We start from the raw sequence: 27915 nt of genomic DNA, 5'->3' as shown, positions 1-27915 counted from the left end.
TTAAATAATGTCTCAATAAAAAACATGAACAGTATGGTTTAGCACCAGACAACTGTCCCAGAAGTGTCCTTCCATCTGTCATACCCATCACCTGCTCAGCTGAACAGCAGAGAACCCGCATAGTCTTCCCTGGGGTTCTGCAGTCTTTCCAGCACTAACAACAAAATTAGGTCTAAAGTTTCCTAGCAATCACTGCAACAGAGATCCCGCGATGCGTCATAGTGCAGTATCTGTGTCTAGGGTTTTCCCCCTGTAGGTCTGTGAGTGACTAGCAGCTCCTGTTCATTAGTGAATGTGCTGCAGGCTTTCACTCTGCCTTACATCACCCCAAATAGAAGGATCGTAACAGCTGGACTGCTTTATCTGCATGTCCTGTAACATTTATGTGTTACTGAAAGACACTGTGTGTACTTGTGAGTGTTTGCTGTAGATGTGAACATACTGTAAGCTATTTTTTACCATATTGTTTTAACACCCTTGGAAGTATAGTATAAGACAATTGTTGCTTAAAGGGTTAATTATGACTCTTTCCCAGACTTATCATCAGTATAAGGCTGAATATACAGTAAGAATGTGAATGACTAAGCAGTCTAGGAGCAATTAAACCCTGGCCCCTAGTGCACTTGCAAAGTGGTTTGTCTTCGAATCACAGACAGTGTAATAGCTTTGGAGCAAGGTCAGGTATCACCCAACTTTGCCATTTAAAACTGAAAAGAAAACAGACCCAGACGTTTCTCATAAAATTTAATCCACATGTTTACAAAAAAGTTCTGTATCATGTACTATTTGAGCTCTACAAGCTTTTTCCACAATCTTTTCTCTACAGCACACACTGCATATGATGCTTTACATGACATGTTAAGGGTAATTTTTGTCCTTTACACACAACTCTTTAGAGTGAACAATTGGGTAATTCACCCTACATGCAGCCAGGCCAAAAGAACACAAATCTCACCATTTGACAGATCCGGGGTGTGGACAATGCCTTCAAAACGAAAATGTATATAGTACACACATATACACACAGCAATAAAATTATACTGAAATATATTATTGAAACCTCCAAACAGTTCATGGCATAAACCTAGTCATTTATTTCCATGACATTGCCTTAGGAGCAAAAGGACATTGTTTAGTTCACCTTGGCTTCCTGTTCAATATTCATTAATTCCCTCTTAACTGTATTATAATAATGCACTCAAAATATCGAATCCATTAGGCAATAACCATTAATCATCATTACTGATGCCTTTATTTGCCATGATAGCTCTCTTTGTCTCCCATGTTAGCAATGTTCGGTGTATTGGATTACAACTGGTTGTGCCTCAATTTGCCAAACAATTTAAACTTCAAACAAACTTTTTACTCAATTTTTAATATTTGTGTTGCATCCCAAATCTACCCATATTGCAGCTTTATACAGAAGCATTGTATTGCATCTACTGTCTGCCTTTTTTCTATTTAATACATAGTTCAATTAAATTCAATAATATAGCAGTATTCTGCCTCCAAGCACTGTGATATAAAAATGTGGAATCGACAAACTGGAAGTCCCATATTCCCTTATGAGACCGCAGAGTGTACTGACCACATGCAGTGGATTGTAAAACCAGCTGGGAAAAATGCTAGAAAGTCAGTTGCACCAGTTCTCACTCACTCACTCATTTTCTACCGCTTTTATCCGAACTACCTCGGGTCACGGGGAGCCTGTGCCTATCTCAGGCATCATCGGTCATCAAGGCAGGATACACCCTGGACGGAGTGCCAACCCATCGCAGGGCACACACACACTCTCATTCACTCACGCATTCACACACTACGGACAATTTTTCCAGAGATGCCAATTAACCTACCATGCATGTCTTTGGACTGGGGGAGGAAACCGGGGTACCCGGAGGAAACCCCCGAGGCACGGGGAGAACATGCAAACTCCGCACAAGGATGCTACCCACTAAGCCACCGTGCCTCCCTAGTTGCACCAGTTATTTTATCTAATGCTATTCTGTTGTCCTATCTATTTGGCATGAACTGTTCTGTGTATTTATAGCCTTGAGTATTTAGGTCATTTATCTCATAGAGCAATTTACATGATCTGAAATAAAATACTTATAGTCCATGGTGTTGTTGGAACACCTTACACTGAAAATTAGCGAATATTACATATAACCTTTACAATCTCAGGCATCTTATCTCCAGCTTCTAGAGGTACATTAGTATGAATTATGCCATGACTTTAATCAGCATCTCTATCTGCCAAGGTCAATTTTTGATAATCATGTAGTCTTTTTTTTAACACTAGAAGTTTTTTCACAATCCTAATGACAGTTACAAATCTTGTAGCAATGTGTTAGCTCTCTATGAGAGACATCCCCCTCCAGGATATTGGGGTATCAGCATTAATTATGGAATGATCTGCAGTCAAAGAGACAAAAGAGCATTTGCTCCTGAAAGGTTAAAAGCCAGTGCATGATTTATAAATGTGGAATGAGTGGGCAGGAGAGCTGAGTGCAAGATTGGCAATTTAAAATATGTCCTTACAGCTTATGATGTGGACTGAAATATCCTGGGGATGCCATGAAATTAATATTGAGATTCTTATCATGTCTTTCTGTCTGTGGCCACACTAAAGTATAACGCAAAACATTCTGTGAATCAAGTGTCACTCCTACTTTATTTTATATTACTGATTCAGGTTGGAAAATGCAGACAATTTGTCCTTCTACATCATTAAGCCAGCTCAGATACACCAATCATCATCATGTCCACACTTTAGCCTAAAAAGGAGTCAGACTACCTGTTGTCAAGAGAACGCAATCAGGAGAGAATGTAAAAGAGTCCGATATTATACTTTAAATGGAGAGCGGCTACAGGACTAACGGAATTTTAGCCATTTAGCTGGTACGACATTTAGAATCAGACAAAAAAAAAGATATTTGTCTAAGATTACAGATTGCCTGGGATAATACCATATTCATTAAAGATAACACAAACCAATTGATTTTAGATTTTCACATGTTAAGTTTTAAGTGCTGGACAAAGAGCTGCATGGTACAAATAATTCAAAAATGATATTTGAGTAAAAGAGGATTGAAATCTGTTTTTTCAAATACAATTTAAAATGCAGGATTAAAAATAGCTCTCATATCACCTAGTTAATTATTTAATATGTACCTTAAATAAGTAAGCCTGATTAATCAGCATGCTCATATTAAATTATTTATTAGGTTTTTATGTTACTATTTGTATATGTGGATAGAGCTCGAGGTGACTTTTGACATACCCTCTCTATATACTGTGTACAAGTATTTAGTGAATACAAGTAGGAATCTAGGTGTAAGAAATGTACATGTACATGATAGTGTATAAAAGCAACTAGCTCTCTCTACATATACAATTTGTATGCATGTAGTAAACTTAGTTAACTTTAACAATTTGACAGTATATTGGATATTAGTATTTTGGTATTATTGGCTTTTTAGTGAGTCAGACCATGTGAAAATTGTGTTAGGTAACCCTACTAAAAAACTAGTAAAAATAATACTACAAACTGTATGAGATTCTCTAGGTCTTGAATGACAAGAAATCTCTAATGCTGATTTAATAATTGCTTAAAACAAGTTGTTAAAGCACAAAGGTTTTGCATTTTTGTTTTGTACACTTGCTCTAGCTTGAAGAAGAGAAGCAAGTCTGTCAATTGTATTCAGCTAAAATGAGCTTCCTTTTATCTTTGTTTGGCTGTAGGATGTTTTGCCATGTAATGTGTTCAAGGCACTGACTAATGATTTATTGGGACTATAGTTATTTGGAGAGAGCGCATTAATAAGACATTCTAAGAAACTCTAAGATTAGGTGAAATGGAAGAATGTATAAATTGAATAAAAATGCTCCAAATACTGAACCTTGGGGAACACCATAGGTCATGACATTTGTCCATTTGTACAAAGTAGTCCCTGCTATGTAAATGTGACTTAAAATCAAAACCAGGTTTCATCATAGGGCAGTGGAAGCTCAAGCATTTAAGACTCTGGATTGTTGATCAGAGGATTGGGGTTCAAGCCCCATCACTGCCAAGCTGCTACTGTTGGGCCCTTAACCCTCTCTGCCCCTGTTTAGCTGTATCATGTCTGACCCTGTGCTCTGACACCGACCTCCAAATGTGGAATAAGTAAAGAATTTCAATGTGCTGTACTGTATATGTGACAAAAATGAAGGCTTCTGTTCTATGTCTATTTAGGAATATTTTACAGTCAGTGCAGGTCAAAGGCTACACTGAGAATTATAACAACTGTTCTATCAAAATCAGTATCTAAACAGATTAAGGACTTTTATAAGAGCAGACTCAGTGCTTCTGTTGGGGCAAAATTCTCACTGAAAGTTATCAAAAAATATAATTAAAGCTCAAAAAGCTTTTCATCTTCCTCAGGGTCATGATGGGACCCCATTATCTGGGGAATACTAAGTGTGAGATATGAACACACCCTTGATGGAATGGCAGTACATCACAGGACACACACACAAGAAACACTGGGAAAACAAAGTGAATGGAGTAGATGTGTTGTAATAAGGGTCGTAAAAAAAGTTTTACGTAAAAAAGTTTCCTTATTCTTTCTTTTAATATTTCATAGCAGTAAACTGCGAGATCTGAATCAGGTCACTCTTTGCAGTGTTGATGACACAGACTCATTACTGGAAATGGAAATACTAATTAACAGTCTGATCGTATTGATTTATTGCATTGCAGAACTAATATGACTTCTAGTGTTATTAGTGAATTTTAAGGGTTTTTTGTGTCTGTATTCAGCTTTTCTGCATTTTAACTCTTGAAATTGAACAGCAGTGGTATTTCTCCATAATGCATTAAATGGTTACAGCTGTAACTGGTCCAGTGACATCAATAACACTAAAGTTATCCAGTGGATTATTACAGATTCAGAGTCTATGTCATAGGGTAGGCATTTTGTTAATGAAAAATGTACTCCAGGGATCATCTATAAATCATTTCTTAACATTTTTTTAAAACCAGTACACTGGTGGTCCATTCCACTGAGTGAATGGAAATCAGACATTTTTAATCAGTGTAAAGAAATGAATTATTTTATCGCCTCAAGTCTAAAATAAAATTAGCTAGGACTAATTTCAGTCTGAGGTATTTTTACCTCTGTTGGGATAGCCTTACACAGAATTTTAGTGTTTGAAGATAACACCTTCAAATTTTAGATGCTTATAAACAATCATATGAGGGTATCACAGAGGACAGGAATCTGTTTGATATCACCATTTACTTTGACTTTCTTTTTTTAACTTTTGTTAGAAAGCTATGTAAAAACAGAAAAGCACTACTATGAACTGTGACATGAGAAAGAAATTCAGTGCTGAACATGGACACCAAAAAACAGACACAAATAGACTTTTTTGGTCTTTGATAAAAACTATACAATTCATCCACTGGTTTGTGTGTCTAGGGAGGTCCAAATCTGAAACTTTGTAGTTAAAACATTGAGTCCAAAGTCTAGAGTATGACCATGAGAGCGTGTGGGTATATTAGAGTATATTAGATCATACATAGTATATTTTTGTAAATTATCACAGTTAAAAGACAATGCTAGAATAGAGCAGTGTGAAAGGATGTGAGGTATCAGTGTGGTATGTTCAGTGTTGTGGAGAAGAGCACACTGTAGCAGGCTTCTGGTAGGAAACCAAGCAGCTCCCCAGGGTTGTTGTGGACACACAGCAGGCTCCACAGGGACACAGAGTCTCACCACCTGAACCCAAACAGTGGGAGTGCCAGCAACCTCAGGCAATTAGCACACCACTGCTGCTTGTTGAACTTCCTTTCTCCACCATGACAGCTATAAATGTTCCGGAACCCCTGGTGTTGGGCCTCATCGATTGCCTCATTGAAAAGGTCAATATCTTGGCATGACAGTGGTGCCCCCTGCCCACAATCCCTTCACGGCCCAGCCACCCACTGAAGGAAGAGACTGATCTAGTGCAGCAAAGCAGACCGACTCTTCTTACAAAAGACTTCTAGTGTGTATTGTGCTTAACCTATTCAATAATGTCTGGATAATCAAGATAATTGGAGGCATGATGTATGCATGAGGAAATGTTTTGCATCAACAAAATAGTTGTGAAGCAAAATTACAAAATTACAAAATGTCTGATATGGACAATATTGTCTAATTTGAAGGAAATATAGAAAACGTATCTTTAGAAAATAGAAATATTTTTGAATTGTAATGTGACATATATACAGTATGTCAGTATCTCTGAGCAAATATAATTATAAACTTTCCACAAATAAGATATTGATAAGGAGGTATGTTGTGAAGTTATAGGCCTGTGAGAGAGCATTATTTCATTTCTCCCCATATTGTGAATCTTCCACTTCCCACCAACTAGCCAGCACTTCCCTATTCACACAACAACTACCAAACAGAGAAGGTGAGGTCTAATACTTTCTTTCTCTGAGACTTACAAAGCCAGCCACCACATATTTTTCAAACTGCATCACAGAGCAGTGTAACACACTCAGAGGAAAGCGCTATATAGCCTCTTCCACATTCATAAGATCATAGACGCCTGCAATTGTCTTGTGTCACTCTAACTGACAGGAGAAAACAAGTATATCATCCCTATCACCCTCACGGCCAATTTTGCTCCCTTGGCTCCCAGCCATAGTTTGCTGTGGTATCATAGGGTTTTAAACTTGCACTCTCCAGACACACTTCTTAGAATTATTAGACCTTTTAGGCTGCATTTTGTGTGGTTTTGTTTTTTTTTTTTGCTTGTTTTTTTTTTTTTTTTTTGTATCATTATTGTAGGCAGTAAAGTCACAATCTTGAATCAAATAAAAAATGTAATAAAAAAAAACACGTCATTACTTGCTATGGCTTTGAGAAAACTAGAGGGGGCTCATAACACTTTACTCCTCATGTCAATAGAGAATGGTCATTTTTATTTAATCTTATGTATGTTCAAAATGTTAAAAATATCATTTAGATGTGCAAAAAAGGTTGGTAGAAGCATGTACTGACACCGATCAGTATTTTGTTTTAAGGATAACATTTTAGAGGTACTAAACATTTTGCCATGAATTATTATTTGAAAAAGAAGGTGGCTCTTCTTAGGTAAAATGTTCATTATTTACCGTTGTTCTTACCCAGGATGGTAATAATTCTGCAGTTCAAAGAATGCTTGAATTAAATACTTGAAAACATGTGCTCTATGCACAAGCTCTTTAGTTTAAACTGAACAGAGAACGATCCTCCATCAAACCACAAAACAGGCCGTTCCGAACGTGTCGACTGAATTTTTCCCCCACTAAAAGCGAAACATGCTTGTTTTGACAGGAAGTGCCAAGAACATTTGTTTTGGCTTGGAAAGATGAGCAGACTCCATACTTTGCCCTGCAAGTGTGATATGCATTCTGACTGTGCTCATCTCCCTGTCACCATGGAAATGATTTCCTCACTTTATTGAGATTTCAAACAGTGATACTATAAATGTCATGTACTGTGCATCATCATTAATATTATAGAGTTTTCATTTGTTGCCTTAAAGTCTTGAATTATAAGGTTAATAATAGTGAAAACAGAAATATTTCTGAAGTCTATACAATGATTCATGCCTGTCTATATTGAATGCTACACTAAAGTAAAAAGGAAGAAATTCAGGAGTTAATATAAAATCAAGGTTAATATCTCAGGATTGTGGTTGAGTTTATTTCCTGAAATATAAAATAATACTCTGCATGCTGTATAATAAAAATTAAATTGTCTGAAGCTGTTTCATAGCAATGTCATAATAAATAAATCCCAGTACAATTCATTGTGTGGCTGATTTATGTCACTTTATTTTATCTATTCAGGCACTGCTGATATCTGCATTGTCTGCAAACACATGCAGATTAAATTCGTCTTCTTATCTCTGCAGCCGTAACATTTATGACCCTCCGATGGCGATACAGGCGAAAGGATCTGGATCTCTCCGTACATTTCTGTTTCTGAATGCTCTTCATTTTGCTGCAGAAAAGTCTATAGCTAAAGCCTTCCTTTCTGCCTTGCTGTATGTGTGCCAGAAACCAGTCCAGATAATCATAGCAATGCAAGCACCCCGAGCATTTATATCTCTTCTGACCACACACAAGTTCAGCTGCTGTTATGCTGTGGATAAACAGGGTCTCTGCATAACTCAGTGCCCCCTGTAGGGAAGCTGAATCATGACAAGGTTACACTAGATTTGATACATCAGACAAGGATGTGTGGAGATACTTTCTTTTGGTGGTTAAGTGTCTTTCCCTGCTACATTGGCTTCCTGTGAGTATCCAGGATTAGGAGAGGTAATGAAAAGTTGAGAGAGGTTGCAATCTATTGGCTTCCCACAACCTGGACACATACTGGAAATGTTCTTCCAATAACCACTGGTTTATTAGACTCCAAAACATTTAACAAATAGTTAAAAAGTTAAAAAAAAACTTATAGTTTTTACTAAAAATACCATTGGTTTGTTACAGGAACTGAAAAGGTATTGTGTTTCTGGAATGACAGAAAAATGGGCTCTCATTCGCTTTGACCTTTAACAAGTCTATAAGCCTCTAATGGTAAATCTATCCAAGATACAGGCTTTTTTGCCCAAGATTGATTGCTGTTTCATTTGCTTTATTACATGCCACAGATTTTCAGTTTCCTAACACATTGACATTATACAGAACGATACAAGCTGCATTGTAAACAGCGTTTGCCACTACATATAGCAATAGCGCAGTGGAAGTCTTCTCCGTTTTAAAGCAAGTAGCTATTATATTATTATAATATTAGTAGCACATTATACTTTGTGTTCTTTACATTTTCCAGGTAATATATTTCATGTTAGATGAATTCTCAGTTATATTCTCTTAACAAGTCTGTTCTCTATTGTAAGTCTATTGTAAATTTAATTCAAGGTTAAGGTTATTCATATGATTTATTAAAGATTATTCAGTTCAAAGCTTACTGGAAACTCAATACCAACCATTCTATATACACCATGCTATTCACATTCAAACTAATATACATGAACCGCATACTACATATGGATTAAACATATATATAATCCATATGTAGTATGCGGTTCATGTATATCATAAACATAGCCTGCCCAACACTGATTAAAAATTAAATCTGACTAGAGTATTGTAATAGGATAATTGCATAAATGTTTTGAAGGAATAAAACTTTCACTCAAAGCATCATATACAGTCTGTTACTAGCAAAGCAATTATACCTTTAGAATGTAATACTTGATCAAGTATTGTGTTAACCAAAGACATGAAAAAATATTACCTGTTTCTGAAGGATTTCTTCTTCCATTTTCCATATTGCATGTCTTTTCTTTTTACCATCTCTCTGGAAGACCTTTCAAGATGTCAAGCTCTAATAAGGCAAAGACAGACATAATCAATAATGGCCAAGACAGTTAGGGACAGACCACTGACTATCAAGAATAAATGAAGTACGCTGAATGATTGCATTATTGTTCTGGGCCAGTCTGCCGGATACAGCCTAATTCTGCACTAAATTACTCTGTTAATGGAGATTCTTTTCTTGCTGAAAAGGCTTTATAGTGAAGCACTGCATAGTCTGTCTGTAAAATCACTCTGCAGTGTTCAGATTAAAGCACGGAAATCTATGTTCCAGTCTTTTGAAAGATGTTTGAAAACCCCAAAATCTATGAAAATTTAAAACTTGAAAGAGGGTGCCTTTATTTAAGCAAGCAGGAAGAGTAAGAAAAGTCAGAAGAAATAGGCTGTGGAATTGAATCTGATAATACAATCACAACCCTTGAGAGCTGTATCACACTTAATGGTGTAGCAGGCATAGAAACACCACAGAACATCATATTGTCAAAAGGCTTTTACTGACATCTACAATCAACATTTGGGAGATGCTTTAATGCAACCCACAGAAGCAGTAGAACAGTAGTAACTGGTTTCTCATTCACTTTGAGAAAGAAAAAGGATAAGCTGTGAAGGGAATGGCTACTTATACTTACTATAAAATAAGAAGTAACAGCAAAAACGAAATAAAAAAACAATTTTTATTAAATAAAAATAGTAATAGTTGGCAATTTATTATTATAATGGAAATTAATCGATGTTACATTACATGTTTACTAGGTTACAGACTTAGTAATACCATCAACCTAAAAAAACTGTTTGTTTTTTTTATAAATACAAATAAAACAAACAGGGAATAAAAATAAAATAAAAAATAGTTTGTGTTTCAGTAAAAGGTAGGTCTTCACCTCTCCTTGAAGATGGCTAAGGACTCTGCTGTTCGGTCATCTCGGGAAGGTTCATTTCACCATCTCTGTGCCAGAACAAAAAGGAGTCTTGTTGTATGCGTACCTCTTACCCAGAGAGACGGTAGGACTTGTCGAGCAGTGATATGGGAAAATATAAAGAAACCAATGGCTTTCTTTAAATGAATTGTGTTTTGAGGTGACTTGTTCTTTTTCCTGTAATCAGATTACTTCAGTGCGTAAACAAACTCACCGTCAATGTTTATAAAGCTGGATTACTGAAGACAAGTACTGTAGTCTATCAGAGATGCTGTCCTGCTTGTGATTACAATCCCTGAGGTTGACAACAAAGAATGTAAAAACAAGGAGAATGGTTGTTGATTTTTAAGTGGCCACAGAAAAATAAAGCATTTATTTCCAATAATGATCAAACCATAAACTCAGCTTGGAATCTTGGGCACAACAATGTCAATTATATTAAGATAAATACACTAATATAGAAAATAATACTATAAAACACAATACTTTGCTCCTTGTTGCTGTTGAATTGTTTTGTCTCTTTGCTGCTATGGCAACTAGAAATTTTGAGTAGAAGTCCAATTGTTTACTTGATTTAATGACTGGGAAAAATGTCTTGTTTACAGCAAACACGTGTGGCATTTATATTCTGATATTGCATGTTAAGGTGAAGAAATGTAATTAATGAGGAAAAGTATGAGTGATTCACATGTTTTGACACTAAAGGTGAAGAATCTGCCATACAGAGGAACTGCGTATATAAAAAGGCATACTGCATGCATATTCACATAAGTCAAACAAGACGTGTATACAGTATGTCTTTCCGCAGGCCAAAGAAAATAAGGTAAATCAGTGTTATCAGTGATAGAACATAGACGGGTCCCTAAGTCGCCTCCAGTTCTCATCATTTGAAAGAGGAGAGAGGTTTGGGGTGTGCACAGATACTGTTACACAACACATGGCACGTAGGCGAGCAAGCTGCCTCAATATCAAAGCTCCCAAATGGATCATTCTGAGGTGTGAGCTGTGTTTAACACAAAGATCATTTCCATTTCTAACTGTCGTTTTCTTAGACTACGAACTGATGCATTATGTGTATAATCCCATTTAGCGTCACTCAGACACCTTAACATTAACATGGACACTTATGTTCTTTGAGACATTGAAGTCCACCAACACTTCCTCAGATTTAGTACAACACCAAAGACAGAGGCTGAGTTCTGTTTACATGATCGAGGAAGAAGAGCTCCTTGACCCCCTCTGCTGAAAGTCCCGCAGTGTGTACTGTAACAGATCAACAATGGGGGGCTGCTTATCCCAACACCACCACCCAAGTGTGAGGCGGATGGCATCGAACAAAGGAGACCCACACAGTGTGTGAGATACCAGCAGACACACGTCATGAATGAGTCATGAGGAAGGACTGCAGGGCACAAGCTGCACATGTTTCAACCTCGAAGACTCGGTTGCAAATGAGGACACAAGCCACATACAACCACACCAAAACTGTACTAAAAATAGTAAAGGAGAGGAATTAGATTTTTAAAAAAAAGAAAAGAAAGAAAAGAAAAGAGTATTGGGGTTTTCATGTATTTGCCTTTCCTTACATATCTGAAGAATAGCCATGATAAAATTTGAACTGGCAGTAAACTTCGGGAGAAAATGTCAGCATAATCCCAACATAGTATAGTCTATCCTCATGGTCAATTTACAAGAGAAACATGTAAATGAGTGTAAGAGGTTTCTCTAAAATATGCTGTGGATGGAAAGATTAATGTTCCGTTGTTTCTAGAAAACATTTGCATGATGCATGTTCTCAGACAAAAATGGAGCAATTCAAGATTTTTTTAATATTCAAATTATTTTACTTTCATGTTAAAGTCAAAAAACAAAACTGTTGACCATGTTAATACAGTACAGAAATTATAGAAATTTATGGAATTAAATGCTTAATTTCAGATATGTTAAGGTCACTTAATTAACTGCATCCATCACCTGAATTTTACCCCTGCTACATATCAATTAGACTTATATATATATATATATATATATATATATATATATATATATATATATATATATATATATATATATATATATACACACATACACACGTATATATGTATATATAATTATGTGTTATATATGTATATATATGTATATATATAATTATTTTTTAAATTTCAAATTATTTCAAATCCTACCTTGATGAAAGGTTACAATAAAGAAACCTGAACTATGGAAGTGAAGCTCGTCATTTCTTTTATCTAGCTTCCACTGTGATGGTGGTTCACATAAATGTTCACAAACAAAATCAAAAGCCCACAACAAAAACAGCTATACTGGATAGTAGCTAAATCAGTAGCTACCTTAGTATCAGACATTGTGGGTTTGTTTAATACATTATATATTTCAACTGAATGAATCATACAACAATGTAATATTTGTTAATGTAGAGTTAAATGAATTTCATTTTGAACAGATCATAACATGATGTGAACCCAAACAGATCATAAGGATTCATCTCAGCATTATAGGCATCCCATTACCGGTCGGATTTCTTCTCACGGTCTGATGAATCCTGTGCAGTGTCCTGAGATTTGATTGACAGCACAAGGTCTCTCAGTGCTCCAGTGAAAATCCACAGATAAACAAACTGACAACCACCTGTTTATCCCTGGAAGTTTTATGAACATCTGTGTAGTATCTCAAAGGTCACTGGTCAGTCTGTATAAACAGTTCCTGATGTTTAATTCTGCAAGCTCCTAATGTGTGCATCTCATTCATTTAATCCAAATTAGGCACATGATTAAACCTCAGCAACATATTAATCAACTTTCTATGTCTCAACAACTGAATCATTTTATAACCAGCTAAGGCCCCATAACTTCGATAAAACTATAAATAAGAAAAGAAACGGCTGGCTGATGAACAACATCTGTTAATATAGCAGTAAACCACAGTAATAAATGTTCACCATATACTGACCAATCATAGTCTCGTATTGCTTAATTCGTTAACATGCATCTAAACTTAATCCATATACTTCACACCCATCATCGAATTAGCACAGTGATCACTCAGTAGAAAAGTATTTAGCCATATGTATACAGTTTTTTTTAAATTTGCTTTTGGATTTAAAATTCACCAGTTGTTCAGCAGATCAGTAAATGCTTTGATATAATTAAAGCCATCAATCTGAACTTTAGCAATCTGGAATGTTTAAACCAGCTTCATGTGATCTGTGTTCTCTCAAACACTGAAGATGAACACAAGAAAAATGGAGGAGTTGGCACCACCAAGCGGTTTGTATTGAGTATTGCCTCAGTATTGAGTATTCAACCACTGCAGATGTTCAATCCTCTAACCAGCCAAAAAAAAAAATTATCAAGTGACCTAGCTGCCAAAAACAAGCAAATGATAGACAATATGACTTAAAATCGGTTTACAGTACCCACATAGTGCATTTTTAATAACCAGAAGTTATCTGTATCTATACCAGTTTACTGGTCCAAACATTCATCTAATTATATTGAATGAATAATAAAATATTCATATAATCTGTATTTGGACAAAAAAGGACCCAGAAGGCAATCAGTATTCCCCTGAAAACACTACAAAAACCCAGAGGTAGAAATGCCAGCTCTGCCAGCATGTGGCAAAAGTATATGCACAGCAAATGCAGTACAAAGCATGGTCTTTTGTCCAATGCGGTTTTTCCGATGATTTTTTGTTGTGTTCTGCAGGATCCCAGTTCTGTGGCACACTATTAGCTAGACCTAGATCAGCTAGATGAGCCCTGCTTAATTACACTGGGTATGAGGAAGAAATGCACCTTAAACAAGCCACCAGTTTTACATACACATATTTACAAACTCTATATTTACCAATTCAATATTAGGATTTTAGGAGGTGTGGGGAAACTGATGGCCCTAAACTAAACCCACACAGCCACACGGAGATCATGAAAATGAAACCAATCTTAACCACTGCTCCATCAATGTATCAACATATTTGCTTTAAAAAAAATATTTAAACATATCGAATGCATATTGGCTAGCAACAATGAGTATTTGATTTGAGGAAAAGTAAGATCTATTGCACTGAAGTAAGAAAAATCAATCCAAGAACTTCAAAATGAGAGATCCAAAACACTTGAAACTAGGCAGTGATCGGCATACTGAAATAAGTCATTGCTCCAAATCCATCAAAGCTGCCGCAGTTTTAAAGGTGTTTCATTAAATTATAAATAAAAGAAAGAATCTTCACATCCTTATATCAAAATGAAGAGGATGGTACAGCAGAGAATCCATGAATCTGCCTCAGTCAGATTCACTTTCAAGCTCTGGAGCTTTATAGGAAATGGTGTAAGATTTCACTATTAAATACGTGTCCTCTCCTGAAAGAACCACTGCTGGTGGGTCGAGCCACTGCATGGACGGAGAGCAGGACCAGGACTGTTGTTGTCCACCTTCTGAATGGCCTCGACACACTTCTGAGTCTGGACGTGGTACAAAGTCCCATCCTGTTAAAACAGAAACAAAGAATTCTAGCTGTAAAACCTACCACTGCTTCACTATACACTTCATCTAAAATAAGAAAAAATAACAAAGATGGTGAACACAGTAAAATGCCAGTATTTTAAAATCTTATTACATATTTGATTATCCAACACAATAATTTGGATTCTACTGGTGGTAGTGAGAAAAGAACAGAATAATCAAAGATAATCAATAAACAGCAATAATGTTTTTTGTACTGTATGATGCAGATGTGAAATGTAGAGAATATGTAGGAAGGTGCGACTGTAGCAGCCAGATAAAACCCATGTAAAAAATGTTTTGACTATATGATATACAGCTAAAAGATGGAGGTCCTGACCCTCACACTCATATGTGTACACAATTGTATAAGATGTCTGCTATAGCATTACAATTCCACTTTACTGGAACTAAGAGTCTCAAACCTGTGCACATAGTGAGGCAAACGAAGACCTTTGGGGCGAACTGAAATGCTGACTGCACCCCAGGCCTCCTTACCCAACATCAGTGCCTGACCTCACTAATGTTCTTATGGCTGAAAGGGGAACTCCTCACAGCCATGCTCCGAAATCTAATGAAAACCGGCTGAACTATTAAATGACATTTCTCCATTTTGTGACATTTCTGTTTTGTTTTGGGGAAATCTTTATGTTTGTATTTTTAAAGTACAACAATTCATTACACATTAGCATAAATAGAGGTTTGTTGATTTTAAATGAGACGCCCTGCAGGGTTTGCCAACGGCATCTCGTTCGATCAATTACAGAATAACAGAGCTGAATGTCAGTGTTTTTGCTCTTTCTCTTTGAGAGCATTCCAAGGCCTCAGGCCTGCTCAAACATGGGCACTGGCACAATCCGGAGTTACACCCTTCCCCTTATAAATCCAACAAACTCTGGTCTCCTTTAGCACTTACAGTCACACTGAGATCACTGGATTTCACTCCACACAACATTGAGAAAGTGTTTAAACTTTTGAGTTTATAAACCACGTCGGATTAAACATGTTCTCGTGATCAGCATCCTGTCACATCCGGCCAGCTGTAATGCTATTTATCAGCATATGGTCAGCAAAACTGATCTAAGCATTCTGATGGCAATGAGTTTCCTAACTATATTCCCAAATGTCTTTTCTAAATATTCACTGCGGATTCAGAAATGCCAAGCTGCTCATTACTGTGACCGTATATAAATAATCAAATGCTTGCTGAAGCTAATTCTAGTACCACACGACTCCTGCTGCTTTTCAAATTTCTTTTTTTATGCCACAGGACTGATGGCTAGTGAGTCAAGTCTCACCTCTCTGAACACAAACTTCTGGTCTTCAGGGATGGGTTGCTGTGGTTTTCGGCATAGATTAATGCTGAGGAAGGTGGAGATGGGATCGGCCACGGCACAGCCTGCGGGCTCCCTTGTGTTGTAACGGATCTCGTTGTATGAAGAATGCTCAAAGAACTAGCCACAGACAGAACAGAAACATTACGATTCACTGACACCAAATTCATCTATTAACCGCCAGAACCACAAGGTTTATTTAACTGTTACAAATAAGAGTGACAAAGAAGAGAATCAGTAAATTGCAGAAAGATGAAGATTTACAGTGGAAGGTAATTCTGTTCATATTTCCAAAAGCTTCCTACTTGGTTTTGGCCCATGCCATGGCATTGATACAGAATGATCCTGTTGCCCGCCACGTTATGGTCACTGGGTGGATTGTAGTCAAAGCAATAGCCAGACATCCCTCGATTCTTTAGCTAGAAGAACAGTAAGATGAAAAAAAGGTAAGAGAGCATTAAAAGCAAACTAAAATGAGATACATCCTTGGCTATGTTACCATTCCAAACATGCCAGGTCGATCCTCTGGGACATGGATGTCTGGATAGACATTCTCCAGGAACCATTTAAAGTCCTTACAGCCAAGACGCATCCTTAGCTTCTTCCTTTCTGTCACATCGCCAAAGGCCTCCTAGTTTTGTGTGACGAAAAGTACAAAAGTCACTAAAAATGTGATATGAACATAGTATGCAAGTTATATTAAAGTCTTGCCTAAAAAGGAAAATTAACCTATTCACATAAAGACTTCATGAGTTTTAAGCAATCAAGGTGTTTATTGTGGAGTTCGTATTGTTACCCAATAATTACCCGATAGTGACTAATGGTATCTGTGCATTTCTCTGTATTTTGTATTTAACTAGCTTAGGCTGTCTGCTTGCCCTTGGTGTGTATAATCATGCCTAGTGTGCTTGACAGGCTCGAGAACAAAATACACCGATTAGATAATAAAATACACAGATTGGAAGCAATCAGAACAATAGTTTTCTTTTGCTAGCTAAAGTTAGTTATGTCTAAAGCTTGTTTATATCGATCAGTATCAGACATGCCAGAAACCCTGGGACAAATTGACCCACAGCAGGCCAAGGTGAGCCAGCAGAGAATACACTGTTAAAGCAGAGTAAAAAGAAGGTTTTACTTGTTAATCTGGAATGCTGAAATTCAGTTTCTCCTCAGTTAATTATAGAGTCATGAAAGTCATTCTAAAGAGTTTGTCAGTATACCACCGATGTCATTATTGTTTAGGTTTCAAGAATGCCATACTAAAGAATTTATCTTTTTTTTTTTTTTAGATCATTTTACAATTAGCAGACACCCTTATCCTGTGATTTACATTTTATACAACTGAGCAATTAAGGGTTAAGGGCCTTGCCCAAGGGCCCAGCAGTGGCAGCTTGGTTGACCTGGGATTTCAACTCAAAACCTTCTGATTGATAGTCCAACACCTTAACCACTAGGCTACCACATCTCACATTCTTACAAGCCAAATTGAGACAAGGAAGTAATGCTGTGGTCAAAGGTTAAAAAAAACAATGATAAACAAACTACATAGTTCTATCCAACGCTCAATCCATATTCTTAATAGATTATCCTACTATGGGTTTTGGAAGGCCTGGAGCCTATCCAAGGGTACTCAGGGCAAAGGACAGGGGACAAGGTAGGGCACAATTACAAACACAGACTGAGTTGTTAGGACAATTTAAAGATGCTACAACGTGTATTTGGAGTAGGAGAGAAAACCGAAGTAGACGGAAGAAACCTCTGAAGCATTCAAACACTGTGCATACTGTAGAGAGCTGGGAATCAAACCCACAATCCAAGAGGAAAATGGTTAACTGCTAAGAAACTGTGCCCCCAATTACATCATTTAAAATAATTATTGAAAACTGCTTAAGGTCAATAGTCAAAAAATCCTCAGGTCTCCACATTGAACCTTTAAGCTAGACACTTTGGTCCAAGCCGACCCTAAAACAAATAGTAGAAAAAAGTTGTTTTTTTATTCTGCTGACAGAACATATCACCACTACAAAACCCAAATTTACTAGCAATTTACACACACAGAGGGATAGGTTGAGTAAAATCATAAGAAGTAAACCTGCTATAAAGGCCACCTGTGCGTTTTCTCCACACATATTGTGCAGTTCATCCATTTTCAGAAGCAGAATAGCTAAAGAAAGTTCATTTTCAAAACAGCTAACATTGTGTCTTACATTGTGTTTTACCCAGATAGATGGTTGTGCAGGAATACTCCTGCAGAATACGTATTCAAACTAAAATGTATTTCATGGAGGGGAATATGGTGTTCCGTGCCATTTCAGATGCATAAAAACCACACTTAAAGAAATCATTTCAAGCATTTTATACATTTAAATTGTTACGCATGTGATTTACTGCAAAACACTGTACATGGCTGTAAAAGACCTTTTATACAAAAATATGGAGCTGAGTAGACGAAAAATTCACCAACGTCTCCGACTGAGCTTTGTCAGCATGTAAATAATCAGGTAACAGAGAATTAGATAATTAGAAACACAAACTGACACTTTTTTTTACAGTGTCTAATTTGCCAAGGAACACTACAGGGGAATCCTGCAAACCTGGGGGTGTGTGATGAACATTGTTATGGGATGTGTGAAATTCGTTCTCAGCCAGGGTCTCAGACATGTGTGTGTTTTTGCGTTAAAAAACATGTTCAACATATAGTGCCAACATGGCCTTAGAAAAAGAATAATGACTAAAGGAAGCAAGGTTATGTTGGGAAATATAGGTTCATCTGAGCTGTTTGTACTGCATGCAGTTTAGGAAGTAAACAAGAAAAACATCATCTAGGCTTTCTGGTAAACATTCATGCAAACTGGAGGAGGAAGATGAAGCAGTGACTTTTAAAAGGGTATGTGGAAAGTGGGAAAAAGATCAGCGTCAGAAGGAAAAGACTGACAGTAATATAGCTTCATGAGAGAAAACCCTGATAGACAGCTATTTTAACAAATTTGCAATCTGTACATTTCATTTACATAAATCTTTTTTAGCACTCTTTTATATAAACTGACTAACAAATGAAGAATAAAAGCAAAAAGTGATATTTCAAGCATAGGACAATATAAGTAATACTACCGTAATAGATATTCTCTTGTATACCAACCTCCTGAATTAAGATTTACCTTTAAAATTCAGTTCATGACAACAATCACAACAATGGCAGAAAGTTAGAAGCTTGTCTGTGGGTTTAACAACACTATAGATTAAAACACAATTTAGGTAGAAGAATGTTAAAAGGTAAAAATAAAAACCTGACATACAGGGAAGATTTAGCGCTAATGTGCCTTATATGTGATCCTTACTGCCCTTTTGCATCTGCACAGTCACAAATCAAGCATAAAATGCAGTATTGCTGTGGCTCAATGCCAGTCAGACAAAAATAGAGCAACTGGATTTTTCTAGTATCGTAATACTGTCTATATTAACATCAACTATTTAATACAATGGCATTAAACACATGTCCTTAATGATGGACCACACACTCTATGCTTGAGCTGTTATTTCATAATGCAAAAAAAACTCATGAAAAACATTTGAAGAGATTCTGCATTTGTTATGTAGATCAGTTTAAACCTCCCAAAGGCATACCACCTGTAATTAATAGCTTTGCAAATATTTTCTAAAAAGAAGATAGTTTACAAAACTGAGAAATCAAAAGTGATTTCTGTGTAGCCACCACAGTTATACACTTGGTAAATGAAGACTTCCACAGCACACAGGGATTGCATGAAAGTACATAAAGTGAAGTTTAACCTTTAAAAGACATTTAAGAGACAAGTACAATATCACTCATAAAATTCCAGTATAATGTCTTAGTCTGTGACTGCATTAAAGCGCAAAAGATTGCATGTCTCAGTAGTAAAAGGATCCAGAGATGAAGCTGTATTGCTCTATAATTCTTAAAGATGTCATCTGGAAAAGAGAAATCGGAATCCATAATACTGAATACTGAAGTATGCTGAAAACAAAACAAGCTGAGATTCATTACTATGAGCACTATCTTTCAAAAGTAGCTGATCCAAGCATCTACAAAAAAAAAAAAAAATTCAGCCAGGACAATATATTCAAACAACCAAGGATGTGTTTTTAAAGCCATAGACGTTTAAACACCTACACAGTGCCACGTTATCACTTCTTAGATATGAGGAATAATCACAATGTGGCCTCGCCTTCATACTATAAGGAAGTGCCTTTAGAGGCGTGAGAGCTCGTTTGTGTGAATGTGTATGCTCAGCACACATTCCTGCCACCTCAGACGCTGCGTAGTGCTGAGCTATGGCCCACAGAGGAGCACTGCACACGCTGTTTGCAGGCGACAGCTGTTGGAAGCAGAACCCAGTTGGAGCTATTTAGTAGCACTGAGTAGTGATGGATGACTTCCCCTACTGATGAGAAGATGATTCATCAGAGTGCAATGGCCAAACGACCAGCTGGGTGCCTGGGTACCATAAAAGCAGATGCGTAATAATTTATAATTTTGACTGGGCCTTTTTTTTAAGCAGTTTGCTAGAAGCACACTGAATCAAGCAGTTGAGTTGTATACCAAATAAATCAGATGATTCAAATTTGTCAGCAAATACAGATTTTTAAAAAGGTATGATGCAATCTAATACTAAGTACCAGTACTAAAGCTGACCTGCAATTCTCCCTGGATGGATGGTACTCCAGACAATCATACAGCACCAATTACACACTCATTCACTCTGCAGACTGTGGGAGGAAACCAGAGAACCCAGAGGAAACCCATGTAAAAACATGGGGAGAACATACAAAACCGTAACCAGTGCTCAAGATCGAACCAGAGACCATGGAGTTAAACATTTGCATCGTTTGCATTGCATTGTTTGCAAATTGCTGCGATGTTGTATGAATAAAAAACGCTTTTGTGTCTACACCCATCCAGAATTGTATTCTTTTTATATAACAACAGCATAGGCTGTAGTTTTTTCCATATTTATGGACTATACAGTACAAATTTTTCCTGGCACGTCATCTTTCTTTAAGCACAGACACTACTCAAGGGCAAATCAAAGACATATGCGCTGCCAGAGTCATGCCACTTCTCACCTTTGTAAACGTACACTGAGCTCAGAGAATGTCACCTCAGAACTGCAGTGAACTCAGTGCTGTCTGTCACTCAATATGTTCACAGCTTGCGTGAATATGCGTGGGGCTAAGCCAAGCATCTGTATCTTATTTCTCAGAGACCTTGTAATCAATCAGGGTCTGTTTACGCTGTTGTTGAGCTGTCATTTGGAGGACGCGAATGTGATAAATGGGCCCGAGGAAACTGAGAGGAAACAAAGGGATGACAAGCCACAATAAGGACATGCAAACACAAAGGACAGTAAGCGTACCAGGCGAGCGTGGGGGTTGCGGTGGTAGTACAGATCCTTGTAGTTGTCCATCCAGACCTCTGCTGCTCGCACGCTGTTGGCCAGAGCCTTGCTCCGCGAATAGGGAGCCTTTTTAGGGAAGACATGGCCCACATGGGAGCATGGATGAACCTCTAAACTCCCTCCACACTGCCAGATCTGGGAAAAGCAATTAGAGTAAAAGAAATTGAATTAAACTGTAAAAAAAAAAAAAGAGAGAGAGATATGTAAAATATGTTTAATCAAAAATACACTTTATTGCCAAGTGTATTTTTGCCAAATGTGAATGTCCAATCTTAGCTGCAAATGGCTGGTGTGGCTGCAGGTTTTCATTCCAATAGAGCAGGAGCCATACCTGACCTAACCTAACCCTGTTTAATCAGTCGATCTTGGCTTTGTAGACAAAAGGCATGGCTTCTGCTTGATTAAAATGAAAAAGTGAACCCACATCCTTTACGGATAAGATCAGAAACGACTTATCTAGAATGCTGTAGCATACTGTACATTTCCCTTCACATGAACTAACAGACCTAAACCTGGTGCATCACTGTGCACAAAACAAGGTCCATGGAGACATAGTTTTGACAAAGAGCATTGGGTCTGTTTCTCAGCAGCACAAATAAATTTTGAACCAACTTACTTGCCCGTTTCTACCAGTGTGCTATTTTCTCAAAACTTCCACAACCTCAGACGTCACCCCAATGAACTTTTCTGTGATAAATTGGAAGCCTGGCTGTGGAAACGCTGTGGAAACTTCTTGTTAACCTCAGTGCCCAACCTCACTTATGCTTCTGTTTCTAAATGGGATAATACCCATAGCTACGGTCCAGTTTGGAGACATCCCAGAAGTGTGAAAGTTGTTATAGCAGTAGCTAGCTAGCTGGATAAATAGATAGAGCCATGCTCACTCTGAATGAGAACTCCAGGTTCTCTCCTCCCCACACCTCCATCCCTGTGTCATATGTACCCAGGTACTGAAAGTATTTCTTGCTGACTGCAAATAGGCCTCCAGCCATGGTTGGAGATCTGGAAGGAAATCATTAAACTCATTACTATATTCAAAATAAATAATTCATTATATTATTCACTACCTGTTGTCAATACACAAATACAAAGAAAATTAGCTGTGGTAATATTTACACTAAATATAAGTAGCACTGTTTACACTAAGGGCGTAAAGTAATTCCATTAAGTGTATATACAGTAGTGCTCCAAATGTCCTTATCTACTGTATATCCTGATTTTAACTGCAGTGGCATGGTTTAAACCGGACATGTCTTTCTTTTTCTCCTTCTTTCTCTGTCTCTTTCTCTCTCCACCGAGAGGTAGATTTACCAGTCTTACCAGCAACATCAAGATCATAGCTACAGCACAAACTACCACACTTTGGAATGCACTGCTAAAATAAAATATCACACCTAGCAGGCAGAGCGACTTTACAACATGTTAGTTGAGTGTAAAGAATGACAATTGTATTATTTACAAACGTTCTCTTAAACTGCTTATTAAATATTAACCTTCTGCTAGAAGTTTTCTACAGAATTTCGCACCTGATGACATCAGTAGGTGATCGTCTGCGTTTCTGCTCATATTCAGGAACAGAGTGCCATGTGAAAACAAGTCGCCAATCAAAGCCACCAATCTGAGGCTCTCCTGAGTTGCCCAGATACTGGAACGTGTTCCAGTCAATCACATCTATTACAGGACAGACAACAGCACTAGGTTCCTCCTTTATTCTGCACAACAGAGAGACAGGGGCATGGAGATTAGTACACTGATTGGTCAATTGGTTGAACAGATAGAGAGAATGATGAAAGATGAAAGGATAGATGAATGATTTTTTAGTTGAATGGATGCATACATGGATCAATATATACTTGCTTGGATGGATAGATGAACAGAATGATACAGTAAATGGATAAAGACTGTATGGATCTTTCTTTTTTCTTTTGATTGAATGTATGGATGGATGGATGTCATGATGGATGGATATCTTACCTGTGTAGCAGGGGCTCCAGCCAGCCCTCATGACACTCACAGTGACAATCAAGGAAAGTCAGCACATCCCCTGTGGCTATGGAAGCACCCAGGAGCCGTGCCCTGACCAGCCCCTCTCTCTTCCTTGCTCGGATCAGACGTACTTTCCTCAGATCAGCTATGTACTTCTCCAGAGGCTCCTTCAAATGCTCTAATGGATCGCATAGAATAATTAACACAAGAAAACCAAGTACTCCTATTTCAGGTCCAAAGTGTGATTCAAAACTCGACAGGATGAAATAAATATAGTGTAGGTGTTCCTCCATACCTCTGTCACTGTAATCATCTACAAGAATGACCTCGTTTAGTAGAATGTCAGGTGAGGTTTCCAGCACACTGTGCACCGTGCGCAGTAAAGTAGACCAGGCCTCATTGTAAAAGGCAATCACTACTGATGTTGTGGGTAAACTCCGGTAGTCGTACTTCAGGTTTTTGCACCTGAAGATGACAGGAAACCAATATGGTAAGAGATTATTTTTGATTCCGCAACATTTTATTATTAATTTTCAAATCCAAACAATAAATGACAATAACGCTATTTAAACACAATTTTTTTTAACTTTAAAATAAAAAATGAAAAAGTAACAGTTTATAATCACTATTATCAACATATTCAAACTTACTTCTGTATATACCACAATTTTCAGCACTAACAATGATATGGTAGTGTGTGTGATGTTGGATGCTGGTGTATATATACACACACATCATGAACTTGTGATTATATAGTGAAGAACAAATATTTAAAAATTAAAAATAATAAAAAGTTAAATGTAAGCTGTAATAAATCGCCGTAATTTAACATAGCCGGTGAATTTAAATAGGAAGATTCTAGGAAGTGATGTATTTACTTTTTAAAAACCATGGGACAAATCAACATCTTATGAACACAAAACACACAAAAAGTTATGAAGGTTTTTCCTTAGAGACAATTTCCAAAGATGTAAATATACCAGGAGCATCTATACAACAAATTTTTGCAAATATAAAAGACTTTTAAGCCCCCAGACATTTCATTGTTCAAGAAGGAAGCACAAATTAACTTCCAAGGATGGATGAACTTTGGTCCAGAAGGTTCCAATGTTTAAGGTCACAACAAAAGAAACTAAAGTGAAAATACCAGTCAAGCATAAGTCAAAAGTCAGACGTTTACAGCACTCTACCCAGAAAAGCCAGGATGAAAACTTATGAGAAGTCTTTTAATCTGAAACATATCATCCCACTGTGAAGCATGAGGGTGGCAGAATCGTATGTGGTAAAGATTTTGCTGAAAAAGGAGAGAGAGAGAGAGAGAGAGAGAGAGAGAGAGAGAGAGAGAGAGAGAGAGAGAGAGAAGCTGATTATTAGATGATTAGAAACACTTAAGCAGATAGTTTAGAGAGAGAGAGAGACTGACAGACAGAGAGAGAGACAGAGAGAGAGAGATAGAGTGACTGACAGACAGACAGACAGACAGACAGAGAGAGAGAGAGAGAGAGAGAGAGAGAGAGAGAGAGAGAGAGAGAGAAGCTGATTATTAGATGATTAGAAACACTTAAGCAGATAGTTTAAACATGGCCACAACAAGTAGTACAATGTTCCTAATCATGCCAAAGTTGTAACAGAATTGCTTAATAAGAGCAAAGTGAAAGTAAAATGAGCAGAAAAAGACGATAGCAAAGCTAACCAAAGAAATTTGCATGTTGTTTAAAAAAATTAATTTGCACGTTATTAACACAAGAACTATGCATGATTTATGAATAGTACGATGTGTTTGAATGTCTTTAAACTGAATGTGCAAAATTTTGTAATCAACTCTTACTTACAGTGGATTCCATCTTTCGTCTAATCTGCGGTGGAGGGAGATCTTGTCGCTAACATAAATGTTGATTTGGTGTTTCTGGAGACTTTCTTCTTCTTTTCTCTTCTCCTCTCCAGTCAGCTCCAGTCTGACCGCTTTCCCCAACTCGCCCAGCGCATCCACGTCTAAAGCTGGTTTCTCATACACAGGTCTGCGCAGGAGCTCATTGTCCAGCTCAGGGTTTAGATCAGATACAACTTCTCTCCGATTCGCACGACTCACATCGGATCTTCTGTGAAATAAGAAATATCCGAACACTGAAACACACATGAAGAACAACAGCAACTTGGGGCGACTCTTGCGCCCAAATAGTGCCATCGTGACGCTGATTGGATTGTTTTGTAGTTCTTAAATGTTGTTTAAATTCTATGTACAAGTTTTGGATTGTTCAGTTTGTCAGTGAAACGTTATGAATTTGATTCGAGATCATATAAAGTGACATTTCCACAAGGAAGAAGAGCAGATGAGTGGAAATGGAAACACTTGTGGATCATGAAAGCGCATTTCAGGGCAATTTACCCATTAGATACCAAGAATAGAATGAAACCAATGGGGAAAAAATCCTAATAATAATAATCCAGGTGACATAGCAGAAGCTTCTGAAGAGTTCCAGTGTAAAGTTCAAGATCCATGAAGCGTTTCCTGTTGCTGTAACTTCTTCACGCCATTCTGAAGCTCCTTCAGCTTCCTCAGTGTTTCTCTCTCCTTAATCATACAGGTATTACTGATCTCCTGTGTTCACACTGCTGAAAAAGTGTTCACTTTGCTTTCCATGAAGTTTAGCCAGGAGGAGGTGGAGAAGGAAGAGGAGGAGGAGGAGGAAGCAAGCGAGACGACGTCAATTCATTTTTATGTAGAATTGTATTAAATCGATGCGATATTTCCCTGCGTATTTTTTCCTGACCGCGGACAGCAGCTAGTGTCGCTTTTTTCTGTAAATAAAATGATTCTCGACTCCGTAGAGAAAGTTTTGCAAGCACAATCGTGTATTTCCGGACGTGAGCTGGCAGCAATGTTACGCCGAATCACGTGATCAAACTTAACTGTTTTCTTACGAGCGAGGTTAAAGTCTCAGACATGCATAGAGCTAAAAAAAAATAATAATAATAAAATAAGGTCTATTTTAGGCACCAATGTGCATTATTCTTCTTATATCCTAAAAATTTTGCTATTAAATTTTATTTGTTTGTTTGTTTGTTTATCTATCTATCTATCTATCTATTTGTTTATCTATCTATCTATCTATCTATCTATCTATTTATTTATTTATTTATTTATTTATTTATTTATTTATTTTCTTTTAAACATTTGTTAAAGAATGACACCATACTTGAAAAAAAAATATGAATGACTCAATTATCTGATATCAGTCCACTGCTATGCTCATTTTCTTGTACTCATAAATAAAAAATGCTCTAATATCATGTGACACTACAATGCAAAAACCTGGTCTACATTGTGTACACCCGATGACATGAAATGACAGAAATCTGGACACTTTAACAGTTTATGATGACAATCACAGCAAATCAGACTGCAAACTGAGGAACTACAGCATGTTCATACAATTCAAATAACTTCATTAATCAACTTATGACCTTAAACATGTATTTTTAATATAGAAAACTATGGAGGCCAAACCCAACTGCACAGATTCATATTAAGTTACATGTAACGTGACTCAGGGGACAAGGTACACATCACACACACTCACACACCCATTCACACACTATGGGCAATACAGAGATACCAACCAGCCTACAGCACATGTCTGAAAGAGGAAACCCCCAATGCACAGGGAGAACATGCAGGGTACCACAATCACAGGACAGAGGCGAGAATCTCCCAACCCTATATATATACTGTATTTAACATCATTGATGGAATGAGAAGCACCATGAAGAAACCACTTGTAGAAAAACAGTCATGGAGGAATGCAAAAAAGATTTACTCTATCATCCTTTTTGTATTTTTCTTCCCAAAAATGCCTTTGCATGAGAAATTAGACATCTAAGTAAACAGCAAATTAAAGGATGGCACAAGCAATTTGTTAACATTATAACTTTTCTGTTTAACATGATTGGCATTCAGAGGACATCAGTAGCTCCAGTAATAACAGATAACAGAATTGAAACACAAGTCATCAAGTCAGGAATGCTGCTACCTATTTACCATTGTGTGTGTGTGTGTGTGTGTGTGTGTGTGTGTGTGTGTGTGTGTGTGTGTGTGTGTGTGTGTGTGTGTGTTTAATGGTTTGCCTCAAATCATTCTTACTAAGTCATCAATTAGACCCTGTAATATAATGCATTGCTCAACACTAATAGCCTGTTGTCAAGCTGCTGATTGATATTAGACGACCAGCCGTCACTGGTAACAGGAGTGATTTTTTATACTTACCCTGGGCCTGAAAATGTGCTGCTGTGGGACTTTTCTATTATTCCTGATGAAGATGC

General features: G+C 37.2%; 1 protein-coding gene across 1 annotated transcript; it reads right to left on the bottom strand.

Annotated features, from left to right (window-relative positions):
* Positions 1-12130: 12130 nt before the first annotated feature.
* On the bottom strand, positions 12131-26484 carry galnt12 (UDP-N-acetyl-alpha-D-galactosamine:polypeptide N-acetylgalactosaminyltransferase 12). Its single transcript, XM_027175632.2, has 10 exons — positions 25428-26484; positions 23891-24060; positions 23584-23773; positions 23136-23321; positions 22494-22611; positions 21568-21744; positions 16674-16805; positions 16480-16593; positions 16139-16294; positions 12131-14824 (listed from the first exon to the last, which is right to left on the bottom strand). Exons 1-10 carry the CDS (start codon positions 25778-25780, stop codon positions 14681-14683), a joined length of 1740 nt encoding a protein of 579 aa, XP_027031433.1. The 5' UTR covers positions 25781-26484; the 3' UTR covers positions 12131-14680.
* Between the last annotated feature and the right edge of the window lie 1431 nt (positions 26485-27915).

This window comes from Tachysurus fulvidraco, chromosome 24 (assembly GCF_022655615.1).
Source record: "Tachysurus fulvidraco isolate hzauxx_2018 chromosome 24, HZAU_PFXX_2.0, whole genome shotgun sequence".
In the NCBI taxonomy this organism is placed as follows: Eukaryota; Metazoa; Chordata; class Actinopteri; order Siluriformes; family Bagridae; genus Tachysurus; species Tachysurus fulvidraco.
This window is presented reverse-complemented; position numbering and strand designations above follow the sequence as displayed.

Coding starts and splice junctions, on each gene's coding strand:
- galnt12 (XM_027175632.2), bottom strand. CDS start 25,780: ATGGCACTATTTGGGCGCAAGAGTCGCCCCAAGTTGCTGTTGTTCTTC. Junction 23,322..23,583: donor CTGGAGCCCCTGCTACACAG/GTAAGATATCCA, acceptor TCTGTTGTGCAG/AATAAAGGAGGAACCTAGTG. Junction 21,745..22,493: donor ACCTGGAGTTCTCATTCAGA/GTGAGCATGGCT, acceptor TGCTTTTCCCAG/ATCTGGCAGTGTGGAGGGAG.